The 13269-nt window shown below is 41.7% G+C and overlaps 1 protein-coding gene across 2 annotated transcripts in view; it reads right to left on the bottom strand.

The window, feature by feature from the left end:
• AUTS2 (activator of transcription and developmental regulator AUTS2) overlaps positions 1 to 13269 on the bottom strand; it is an 803913-nt gene that overhangs the window by 19062 nt on the left and 771582 nt on the right. For both annotated transcript variants that reach the window (XM_075719936.1, XM_075719937.1), the window contains exons 7-10: positions 7014 to 7491; positions 5164 to 5417; positions 3990 to 4210; positions 3479 to 3523 (exon numbers count right to left, since the gene is read on the bottom strand). In XM_075719936.1, coding sequence (XP_075576051.1) covers positions 3479 to 3523; positions 3990 to 4210; positions 5164 to 5417; positions 7014 to 7491 — 998 coding nt within the window. The remainder of the gene's footprint in view (positions 1 to 3478; positions 3524 to 3989; positions 4211 to 5163; positions 5418 to 7013; positions 7492 to 13269) is intronic.

Raw genomic sequence — 13269 nt, 5'->3', positions numbered from 1 at the left:
TCTGATTTGTTAAAAACTATTATTTACACAAAATGTTGAGGCAGAACCCCCCAAAAAATTTATTTTTATAAAGACAGACTACTAAGCATAAAAAAGTGCATATCTCTACTGACCTCACTGATCCCAATGTATCTGTTCTAAGAGAATTTGGGGGGGGGGGGGAGAAAAGCTGTTCTGTACTAATGCAGACAAATACATGGGAAACAAGCAAGTAAACCGTAACGTCCAAATCTTGTCTCTGTGGTCTGGCTGTGAATCTTTTACTCATGCTGTAACACAGTTAACTCGCCCAATTCCATGGAAAAAGCTGAGATTACACACAAAATTGCTTTCTGGTAAGAGTCAGGGGTTCAAAGCATCACACTTCAAATACGTTCTCACTGTGAAGCCTCAGGATCTGAAGAGGGAAGGTCTGCTAACTCCGCTGGTATTGCCACCCAAAAACCTGAAGGGGTTATCTGGCTGATACAAATTCACCTCTGAACACTGCTGATCAAAAATCAATCTCCTGTATGCTACTTTTAAGATCAAAATAAATGAGTTAATGGCCAATTGAACAGAAGCAGGACTGGGCAAAGTAAAAGACTGGACATGTGGAGTGGGCAAACACTGAGAAAATCACATCCCAGAGTAAATCAGTATCGCAAAGTTTTGATGAATTTGTTTATGCAAGGCATATGTACGTACTTTTCTTAATCCTTTTTCCTTCCACTAGCTTATCTTGCAAGGTCATTTATTCATATTACATTTACTGAAAGCTGAGAAAATATTTCAGTACTTTAGAAGTATAAAAAAATTTTCTCAGTTTAAATGCATGGTATCAAGTCTCCTTTCATAACATGTTTCTATTGTTGTTTTTAATTCTATTTAATTTGGACCTGCTCCATTCAATGATGCAGAAAGCATTTTTAGATTAGTTGATACTGAACTGTAGGCATTTGAGAAATCATTAAGAGACACATGTCCTCATTTACAATAACTTTTAATGAGTAAAATGTGTTTTAAATCCTCCAGTGTCTTCTGCATTTAATTCTGTGTGTAATGGACTAATTCCAAACGATGGAAAGAGATGTAATACTTAATATTTTATTAGCTATGACTAATAATAAGGAATGCTTTCCTTAGAGTTTTATAACAACTGGTAAGTTAATTAAATGTGACCTTTCCTCAAGGTCAGAATTATTAATAAAATAGAAATATTGTATCTCCAGGATCTCTTTGTATCAGTTAAATTCCTCCAGCTTTCAAAATACACCTTTCATAGCCAGTGTTTCCTTTTCTCCCTCTCTTTTGAGCAACATTTTCCCTTTCTAGCCTTCTTCAGGGAACAATGTAGTACCCACAGCTTTCCTGGGGCCAGGTGCAATGTAACACCAAACTAGACCCAGCATTAACTGCAGGCAAAAGTAATGCCTCACTGTGCTACATTAAGGCCCTCCCAAAAAAAGAAATTATTGTAAATTCAAAGACGCCAAGAAAGAAAACTGTTCTAAATCTCTGCATGAGCTTCTATGTGAGTTGTGTTCCCTATTCTAAAGTAGATTGATTTTAACTCTCAAACAGACCTTGTTCTCCTGCAAAGTTCACTTACAAGCTTTAAAAACATTGCCAGCTTTTTTTAAGATATTCTTGGTGTGGATCTATAGTGGAAACTCTTGTCACTAGGAAGAGGTCTGTAGAAGTGCCACAGTTTCACAGTATTCCTACAACAGGAAAAGCCCTGTTGGGTATGTACTTACGCCAGCAAAAGTACACTTTTTTGATATTGCAGCTGCTCAGGAAACTAATGCAAGCAGTTCCTCTGTTACCTATACAATCTATAGTCATAGTAGAAGAGACTACGGAAACACCCTGGCTAGTATGGCCTCGCTGTAGTTTAAGAAAGACTGTTAATCCAATGTAATATGTAGCCATCATGTTGATCTTCTGCTAAATATCCAACAGACACAATAGTGATTATTTTGCAACAACTTCACAAGGACAAACCTTTCATGAAGGAAAGGCAGGGGAGGCATAAGGGACCAGAGCTCTGCCAGTGGAGCTCTGCCAAGTTCAATAGCATGGCTCACTGGCTAACAGAGAACAACGTGAAGCCTTTCCTTACTTTAAAGGGGGTAATACCATGACCTTTACAATTCAGGTAACTGCCAGATTTATAAGAGATTATGTCACTGAATTTGAAAAGCATATACAGTTGGAGACTTTTGCAATGTTTCCTATATTACGTGTTGACTTCTGTGCTTTATTTGTCTCAAATTAATTTACCTATTTCCCAGTTCCGTGTTGTTGCTTGAATCAACATGCCACATTGATGATAATATATCTTTTGAACCCATGTAAAGCTCAGCCAATAAGAGTGCAATTTCGCCAACAATGATGCAAATGAGCAGCATTACCCTTTTGAGTAAAAGTGATTATTGTAGGCTTAAATGTTTGCCTAATACTCCTAGAGCTCTGATCCTGCAAACACACTCAACTCATACAGTTAAAGTTACTCAAATGAGGTGTCAGAAATTAATAAGGCTATTCATGTGTACTACAGGCATGAGTTGTTAGCAGGAACTGTGTTTAATCAGTACAGCAGAAAGCATCACACTATCATCTTAACCAGTTTTTTTTGCCCAGTTCCGCTTCTAAGCAAAACCAACACATACAGCCAAGTGTTTTGCAAATTTCTGAGTGCTGATGCAGTACTCCTTCTCTCATCAAAATATCACTATTGGATTTAGAAATTCTTGTCATATTCAACCAGATACCTGCCTCTGCCAATACGATGAAGGAAATGCAACCCATATTTTAGCACCAAATGAATCAGTAGATTCAAACCCTTAAGAGCAGAAGCTTTACAATTAACTGGAATACTAAAAATCAGTTCATCTCAATAAATAACATTTTTGGTAGCTCTTGGATAAACACATCTACTGCATAGCTGGATTCATGTTGCTGTCATCAAACAGAGCTTTCAAAACATAACAAGCCCAGTGGATCAGATGTGCCTTTGAAATCTGAAGAATGAGTTTTCAGATTCTATAAAACAAAATATGATATATTAGGAAAACTATTAGATTACCTATCCCTGAAGGATTTGTATGATAGTTTGTCATTTCATTTCAAGTTTCTTAGGAAAAATATTAGTCTAAGGGTTTGTGGCACAACTGAAACACAGTGATGAAATTACTGCTCTCTCCTGCTTCATATAACAGTCAGCTTTTCTGTCTCATCTTTTTCACATCAAACCTGTCTTCAAATGGTGTATGAGCAAGAGATCTTTTGATTGGAAAAGCTGATACTGCATCTTTATCAGAAACAAGCACGACGAATGCAAGCCTTCAAAAGCCAAAGCAACCAAGAACGATAATGGTAAATCCTGGAGTGATGATTAGGGAGAGATTTGACATTGTGCCATTGATTGAGTGGTGATCCCAACCCACCACAGAAAAGCAGTTAAGTCAGTTTTAAACAGAGTAATAAAACTCACACTGTGACGGTAGAAGGGGTCAACTTTTGTAGGGTATTTGTCAAACTGCAAAGGGATCAAAGCACAGACTAGTTACTTTATATTTCCTTGCTTTAATTCTGTTGGTAAAATAGAAGACTACTTCTCTACTATCTGGCAACCAACAGAGAGGAAAAAAAAATCCAGAAAATTAGTTTCCAATGAAACTGGGATTTTTCTTTCTTCAAAGCAAAACAAGGTCTTTATGAGACAGGAAAAAGGAGGAGGCACAGAGTGCACCACTCCAAGCACTGGGAAGCCCCAAGCACGAGAGCTCCTTCAGCCAGCAGCCTCATCCCTCAGCCCCTGCGCTGCCACCTGAACCTATTGCACATGTGACAATTGCGAGGAAGGCACAGTCCTTCCTCTCCTACCCAACCACACCTGGGCAGCAGAGTACTCCTTCCCCGCAGCCTGGCAAATTCTTAAACTTTTGTAATAAAGAATAGAGTTGTGCTCTACTTATCCTCACATTTCTGCCTGGGGTACGCACCATGGGCGGTGCTGGCGTTGGCATGATGGCAGTGGGTGGGATGGCGTGAGGGAAAGGCGTGAAGGTGTGCTGGTGTGTGTGTTGGTGTGTGTGCTGGTGCTGGTGCTGGTGCTGGTGGAACTCGGTCCTCAGGTACGGTGGTGGGCCCAGGGAGGCCCCACGATCTGCACTCTGCGAGGCCAAAAATCGCGTGTTTAGTTCCTGACGGAGAAGATCTTGTTCTGAAATACAAACAGCAAAACAACCCCCTGTGAGCTTAGTGACTTTTCCAGACCTTGTGCCACTTACTTTTTGCTGGCTGTGGCAGCAATGCTGTATTTAAAACTTCCTGGTGGTAAATCACGATGTTGTACAGGGTAAGAAAGCTCCCTCAGATCTTCCCCAAAGGCCTGAGAGACAGAAGAGTCTCCATTTCCCCTCTCTCAGCAAGCCTGTCTTCACTACAGCATTCCTCTGAGCATTAACCTGAGGGTTGTCCCTAAATTTTTATGGACATGGACATAGTCCTAAATAGGTGAGGAGGTACGGGTAACCTGGAGTGAGTAAACACCGAGTGGCTGCTGCTAACATGAGCACCCTGCTGCATGGACACAAAACGATGTTACTCAAATGCTGACAACCCTCCGTCCTCCCCAGTTCCCTCTCAGTGACCTGGGAGGAACAGACACGTTACACCTCCCCAACATCGAAGTATAAAATTGCACAATTTTCTCCACTGATAAAAATCTCTACATCTCACACACACAGAGTCTTGCACGTACATGAGCTCAGGACCGCTGTGCGCACAGCCACTGGACACCTTCCCTCTAGCCAGGGAAGCAACACTGAGCACAGACCATAACTGCAGCAAAGACATTTGCTAAGGGGGTCACAGATTCTGTGTGGGCACATTATGAGCTCTAGTGTGGTGGTAAAAATACCACGGGGAGAAAAAAAACAGAAACAGAAAAAGCACAGCCTTCCAAAACTATTCATTCCCAGGGCAGAAGAAAAGTCATTGGGTATGTCTTTTTGGCTTTGATATCACTCCAAATTGTTCAGCGATGAGCACAGCCTCTACCCAACCAACAGCCGTCAGCAAATGGAAAAAAAAGAATTATTCTGACTAAAACTGGAGACTCTGCTTCCTATGCTGCACTAAATATGCTTGGGCCATGATCCGTCTGTCTCTTACCTGAGTAAGTACTACCAGCTGGGTGTCCTGGAACCTGCAGTGTCCCTGACGTCAATGGAGGTGGAGGAGGCAAAGCCGTAGGAGGGGCAAACATATTGGGGTGATGTGGGTGTGCAGGGGGCTGGAGGGTGGGCGTGAAGGTATGCAGCGGGCTGTGGCTGGGTAAAGAGAGGGGGAATGGTGAGGCTGAGGGATGGTGAGATATGTGTGGAGGAGGGGCCTGAGTCTTGGCAGGAGTGCTGCTTCTGCTGCTGCTGTTAATGAAAAGAAAAGCAATTAAGCGTTGCATGGAAGAGAGAAAAGCTTCAAACATACACATACACAACCCCACCAAGCTATGCACGGCTCACGTTAAACGCATTACTAATATGTCATATATTACAAATGCAAGTTACTCTTTTACTTTTCTAGCTACACCACTGTGATACTCCTTTCTCCAACCATCTGCTGTACCTTTTCTAGTACCTTTTACTTCCTGTGGTCTCTCCATACCAAAACCCAAGACATATTCTCCTTCTCTGTAAGAGGCTGATAGTCTGTCCTCCAACAACACAGGAATGACACACGAAGGAGTAATCAGCCCTGTGCATTCATTACTTAATTATCAGGTCCTTTCTACATCACTGCTTCTGATGCATGTTTTCAGGCAAATGAAGCTCAAAATCAGTGATCAATGCATTAATAAAAGTTTAAAATTTTTGCTATGACTCAGTAAGATGAAAGACTGCAGAAAATGTGAAACAAAGTTGAGAAGGCAGCAATGGATATATGCTTAATGTACAGTTAATGCCTCTCTCTATCCCCACAATATAAAGAGATAAGACAAGTCAGCAAAATAAATATTTGCAATTACACTGGTTGCAATTTTTCAGGTTTCATTTCCTGCTAATGAGTATTTAAAACATATTCACGTAGAGCTTATTCTACTTGTCATTATTTCAAGTAACGACATACTTCTATTGCACTGACTTCTAAAGACAAGCAATACCAATTTGGTTAAAAATAAATCAAAGTCGAAGCCTTCCAGTCTTTAGTCAAACCATGAAGCAACCATAATGCTGGTTCACCAGGTCTTGAAGGATACCGCCTGTCTGCTGGATGCTCAGATTTGGGGAAAGATGACCTAGTGCTGACAGCATTAGCTTAGAGTAGGGGAAACCTGAGGTCCCTGACTCACAGAGACATCATGGGTTCCTGTGAACATGTTGTTTAATCTCTCTGTTCATCTTTGTTATCCCCTGTAAGAGATGAGGTTTATCTCACTGTGGCCAGGTGAAGAGAAAAACACTGATGACTGCAAGGTGTCAGCAGTGCAGGAAAAAATTAAGCTTTAAAGTCATTGGTGCAAGCCCATTTGTGCTAGGCTGTCAGCAGGGCCAACAGCAGCTATAACATACTTCTTGCTCTAGGGCATGTCAGTTGTTGGAGAAAGCAGAAGATGTTTACAGAGATGGGAGGGTAAAAGAAGTTAGCCTTCAGAGAGCAGCCCAACCTGCAAGAACTGGCATTTTCTTCCCCTGGTCTATATTGCATAAAATTCCCTCCAAAAACCTCAGTACACAATGACAGGCAGGAAAAGTAAAAGCAAATTTACTAAGTGCTCGAAAATACCTAGCATTTATGGGAACACTAGATGAGAAATAAAGCAATCCTGGCTCAGTTCAGGGAAGGAATTCAGGTTAAATGTACAAAGTCCCCTTTATTTCCCAGCAATGGGACAGGATGTGCCATCACTTCTCTCCTTTAGCTAATTCATCTCCACTTCCTCCAGGCACTGTAAAGCATCACCACCAGGCAGCAAGTGTGCAAAGACATGGGGCTTCAGCACGCACATGTTTCTGTTCGCCTACCTTAAGCTGTTGAGGCTTAAACTGCTGCTGTTATAGGCAGAGAGGGGCTGCGAGAGGCTCTGCGAGGCCGGATGGGGCTGTACCGGAGGGACGTTTGGATGGGCCGGCTGCACCGGTGACTGCGGCCGGGGCGGGTGCTGGATGGGCGGCTGCGGCACGGGCGGGCGGGCGGCTTCTTCTGGGGCTGGTGGCAGCTGCGCGGCTGGCGGCGGGGGCGGCTGGGCAGGAGCCTCCGGCCGCGGGGCGAGCACAGGGCTGGGGCAGGGCACCTCAGGCTGCGGCTCCAACTGGGGCTGGGCCAAAGGCTGTGTCACCTGAGGACAAGGGTCTTTAGGCACCACAGGCTCAAGTACTGGGTCTTTACTGCTGTCCTGGCTCTTCTCTTGACTCCTTTCTAATCCTGATATTTTCGGGACAGCTGGGCCCCTAGCACCAGAGTCGTCATTTTCAGCTAGCGTACTGACTCCTAACTCTTTATCTGCAACAACAAAAGAAAGAGATAAAACAGTTAAGTGTGTGACAAAACAGGCAAAAAAACCCTAACTGCTGTGCCAGAGTCATACTCTGGGCAGTTACATTTTGTTTTCATCAAGGACTGTGCCAACATGAAACCGAATCAAATCCAAAGTCATTGCCAGCAGCATCCCTAACCCTCAAGTCCTTCTCCTAATGCTTCTTCTCCTATTTTATCACAAGGACAAAGTTTCTGGTGTCTTCATTAACGTATAAAAAAGCAAGTACACAAAAAATGAGCTGACTGCAGTGGTTCAAGTGCTCCAAAAATCTTAAGTCAGACCTCCCCAAAAATCCCCACCCCTGCCTTAGGGAAAATACCAGGAGGGGTTGTGCTTTGCTTCGTTTCTCTGTAGCACAATATACACTGGGTTCTCCATACTTGCCTCCTGGGTCTTGTCTCCTAGGGATTCATTTCCCAACTCTCCCATGCAACCATGCTAGCATTTCATCGATTTTTAAGAAAAATTAGTTTTGCAGAACAATCACATGACTCCAAGATTTCGGGCCATAAAATGGTGCTGATAAATTTTTGAGTGTAGGTAATACCATCTATATGCCTATTTGGCAAAATCAGTCCCTAAACGATCACATAAAAACCACTGAAATTATCTACTGAATCAGGTAAGCACAAGTTGCCACAGTGCGAGGGGGAGAGCTCCACAGGAAGCCAGGCTCCGCTGTGTTCTCTGCTCGGAGAACGGCTTGTTTTCTAGGCGCATCTCTTTATCCCTAATTACTATTATATGTTTACTATAACGTCTCTATTACCTGGGCTGCCAAACAGACAGAACAAAAAGGTTAAAGGAAATAACATAATTTTGCCTTGATTTTTCTTTCAGTGACATTAATTTTGGACATTACTTTTCAGAAGAAAGGCCAACAAAGTTGAGAAGGCAACGTGATTAGTCCTGAAGATATTTTCTTTTAAAGACATGGGAGTCAGACAACACACTCTGCATGCGAGTGTGTGCATCTGCCCCTTGCCGCCGTTCTCCGATAGCTCTCCTCAAAATAAACCACTTGGTAGAAAAGAGAGACCTTGTTTAGCACTACTATTTTCTATTATTGTTACTCTATCATCACTCCCTTACTGACCCACTGAGGGAACAAATGCAATGTGAGCTCTGTTGCCTTATTCCACGAGGTCTAAACCTTAAAACATATATTAGTAGGAACCTAGGCTTTTTTGGTTTGGCTGGTCATGGAATGACTTGTGTTTGTTTTCCAGCTCTCTAATGAATATTATCATCATCATTTTAACATTTCCTACAGTGCAGTTTTGCTCACTGGGACTCTACAGCAATATCCCATTTGAACCACTCTCCAAAAGTTCTACCAATGAATATTTGAGGCATGGTGCCCCTTTGAACAAACCTGGGGGAATGTTGCTGACCCAAGACTGGAAAAGGCAATGCCTACACCCAGGCAGGCAGGGGGAAGCAGGAGCACCATTTAGGGCAGTATCGCACAGCAGCTCTGAAAAGTTGGACTTACACCTTTGGCAATTCGGGAAATGAAGCATAAGGGAAACACTCAAGATTTAAAGGGGCTTGGGACAAGCTCATAATTGAAGAATTATGCAGGGTTCTAAATAATCTTAAGACAGGAAAACTTTACTCGTTCTTCTGCCAATTTTAAGTGGTAAAATGAATAAATGCGTAATAAAATAATATACATTCAGAGAAAACTGTTGACAGCTACATTCAGCAAACCCTGAAGTAAAGAAGTGCAAGTAAAGATGACAGGGAGTGTACTCTGCCAGTCCACACCCTGGGCACATGCAACAGTGTTTGCCAACCTTTGCATCACTCGAGCTGGCAGAGGTGGCCCGGCAGAAACGTGTCAGACACATATCATCACTTCGGTTTACTTTTATGCAGAGATCCCAGCAAAACACATCAGGCCCCCTATTACTGAGTGTTTTACAGGCTCTGTGCAATGGTGCGCAGCCTGGTAAAGCGGAGTTAGATTGTTTTAATAGTTTGTGGACAGGAGACAGGGAAAAAACCTTTTGGGGGCAAACGGAAGGTAAAGAGGAGAAGGAGAAAGAGGGGAAAAAAGTAAACAGACTTATTTGATGAGGACGTACTTTAATCACTTCTGGAGCATGCAATCTGTAACAGGCACAGAGGCTCCTCCACGAATTTGGATCAGAAGACTATGGGGCCAATAGCAGGACTCCGGAGGAATAAAAATAATTACTCTGCTGTATGCCCAAGGTCTATCTCATTGCAATTAAATTGCAGGTTACAAATAAAGGAAAATCCATTTGCATTAATTCTTTGGATTAATCCTGTTTGATCAAACATTATTAAAAGTTAGACAGAGCGTGATCACCACATGTGTTAAGACAGGTCCCCAAGGAAGAAAGAAATGAGCAACAGTTTGTTCAGGAATAGGTGGATCTATGTGCCTAGTCCTTACAGCTGTAAGAGTTATGACATTTTGGTTTTTTTGACACAAAGGCATAATAATTAGGGCTTTGAGGGCTTAGCCTTGTCATTAGAAACTCCCTACAAGATGAATGCACAGTAGGTGGTCTGAAAATCCTGCAGAGGTGATATTTCCAAATCTATGGGGAACACCTTGCACTCAGTGCATTCATTAAATCTCTTCATTTGATATTTTTAGCGTCTCTCGTGTGTGTAACATTTATTCAGCACAGCTCTCTGCTGGGGAGTTTGTTCCTCACGCAGTCGCTCCTCCTCCCCTGGAGAAAAGGGCTACGAATCCTAGTGTCTCCTGGGTATTTTTTGCTGCTGCTTACATCTTCATTACACAGCCCCTTAAGTACCATTCCTGTTACTTCGCAGCTTAGAAGATGCTGTATTTAGTAAGATAATGTTATTCCAAATGTCAAACACTGAACATGTGCACAGTTCCTCCCTCTCTCTGTCTTACACCACTGCACCTACGCTATACCCCAAAACGGTATCAGATGTCCAGGAGTCTCTCTAACCTAGTATGCCTGGTACATGCATCCCTGCATGGCTGGTAATTATGATAAATCAGAAAGAATTCTTCATCCCACAGTATCTATTTAAGGAGTTGAAATCCCACATCAGTGATGAACGCTACCAATTATATGTTTCATAAGGAGGGCTCAAGTCTTCATCAACAGTACTTCAAGGTCATACATACAAGATTACTCTTTTCTACCAGCACATCTTTGCACATCTCATTATTTCTGAATGTTGACTGACTAGCTCGGTGTAGAAACAAAGGGGAAATAATTCCTTCACGTCACTATGATACAGACAACCCAACTACAGAACCTTCTGAGTTTATACATCGTAGGAATTCATTTCCATCCAACAGCTAAACAAGCAAGCAAACTAACTTTACTTGATGGCAGTCTCCATACTCTGTTTTGGATAAAGTAAAATTACTGCATTGGTATTCAGAAGAGCAGTAACTGTGATGTAACTTCTGTGCTGACACAGACTTCCCTTTTTCCACTGGGTTGATATTCATCCAGCAGCAGTCAGTCTTTTTACCGAAAAAGGAATAAAGCCATTATTTGATGCTTTTTGAGGACTGAGGAGAAACATTGGCTAAGCTTGTACCACATAGACAGGACAGGCAACTTCCATTATCTTCCTTTCCTGTCTTTGCCCTTTGATGTGTCTTAAATTTCAAATTCCTCTATTTTTCACTTAACACACACAATCTGGGGATCTCTCAAGATGCAGGACTCAGTCCCCTCCAAGTAACACAAGTGCAGTTAGCAGTTTGCTGTGTCTACGTGATTATTACTTGGTTGGCTCAATAACACCAGAGGAGCAGACAAGGCCACACTGGGAAGACCTGTAAGTAAACCAAATGACTGCATGTGAACTAGAGAGACTCTGTAGCTGGGAGTTTACATTATATTTTATACACATTCTATGAACATACACATATACACATGCACTCCCATGTGTTTGTATACATGTATGTTTCGTGTAATACATATTCATTTATATTTATACCCATATCCGTTATATGTATACACATCGTTAACAGAGAAATACACAGTGCATGCAAACACTTCCATTAAAAGACATGGATTTTTATAATGAACACAGGTTATATGCAGCGGTCAGCTGAAATGCTGTTGCCTCTCTTCCTAATGTGCAAACCAGTAAAATTTGACCTAAACTCTGTGTTCTGGCTCCTTTGTACCATTTGGGTGATCCAAAAGAGCTAGAGAATGGCCAGAGGTGGCCAGCTGAGAACATCACAGCCACAAGACAAAGCCCAACTATTCTTCTGCTTACAAAAATGCCCTGTTGAAATTCGCCAAATTTTAAATTCTCAGAGATTGACCAATAATGAACGTTCTAATTTTGCCTGATTAAGTGTTGTCTGCAGATAGGTTCAGCATGTTTGGTTGCACCAAAGACCACAGGAGATGCTAAGTGCCAGCACAGGGTGTTTCATGACAAGAGCTGTGGCACCACCAACCTGGCCAGGTCCCAAGTGGCAGCCAAGGACGTGTCAACTGGGCATCTCTGACCTGACCTGGTGATACTTGGGGAATTAAATCTCCTTAGACAACATCCTGCATGATGCTGTCAACTTACAGTGGCCAAACCTTTTTTCTAAACACAAAATCATCCAACTTTTCGATGTCCAGCTCTGGAACACCTGAGTCTGATTTGGAAACAAGACTATATAATACCCTGTCACTCCTCCTTCTGTTCACATTAGGATTCAGCTTCTCTATATCTGGCCTAGGCGTAAGCAGGCATCTTAAGAGAGCAATTCAGAATCAACACTGAATTTCCCATTCCCTTGAGAGGGTCTTGGATTAAGCTCAAAGTCCTTATTGCACAAGTAGGAAAATTATAGGAGTTTTCAGTGTTCTGCAGCATTATCTTCAGGATTGAGCATTCAGCCTACCAAGGAAATTTTTTATAGCATTATTTAATTTAAAAATAGCATTAATTTTCTTTTACTACTTTGATAAGTTAAACTCTTTTCTTGACAATATCACCTCTGCCTAACTAAATTTTTCTGCAAACTTCTTAATGCAAGATAAAAAATTAGATCTTTCAAAAAATATAAAACTATTTTCTTCAGTTTTAACACGGATAAGTGGGCAGTTGGTGCAAACTGTCACAACCAATACAGACCATCATAACTTCTCTGAAGTCAATGAAATGCAGAAAACGTATACCCCACTGACCACTGGCCCTGGGAGGTATACTTCAAAAAGCATTTTACAAGGCTTGAAATAATTCATTAGATTTAAGACCTGATTGTACATTTCATATTGATTAGACATTGGTCAATGAAACATTTGGATAAATAAAGGCAGATGACAGAAACTATTACTGCAAAGGATGGAGGAGGTTGTTGGGTACACCAGCCAACACGTATCACAAAGGCCCCAGAGCAATTCATCTGTTGTACTGGATACACATGATTTGCTAAAAGCAATTTTTCATTTTTAGCACACAGTCATCTTTCATCCTAATTTCCAAGGACACTAACAAAGTATTTGATTATGCAAATTAAAAACATGCATTTGAAAGCATGGTTACTAGCAGCTCTGTCATCTGCTGATACCAATTATTCCACAGTAAGCAGGTATTTAGTACAACTGAATAGCAAGACTTGTGACACACTTTGTACTTAATTATAAAACAGAGAAGAAAATCATTCAGGACAAAAGATTTTGCTACCTCCTGTTAAAAATGTTTATCTTCTGCGTTGAAATGGATTTAATTGTCAACAATAAAGTTGCAGATCAATG

Source organism: Pelecanus crispus, chromosome 12 (assembly GCF_030463565.1).
Source record: "Pelecanus crispus isolate bPelCri1 chromosome 12, bPelCri1.pri, whole genome shotgun sequence".
Classification (NCBI taxonomy): Eukaryota; Metazoa; Chordata; class Aves; order Pelecaniformes; family Pelecanidae; genus Pelecanus; species Pelecanus crispus.
The sequence above is the reverse complement of the archived record's forward strand: the minus strand, read 5'-3'. Positions and strand labels throughout refer to the sequence as shown.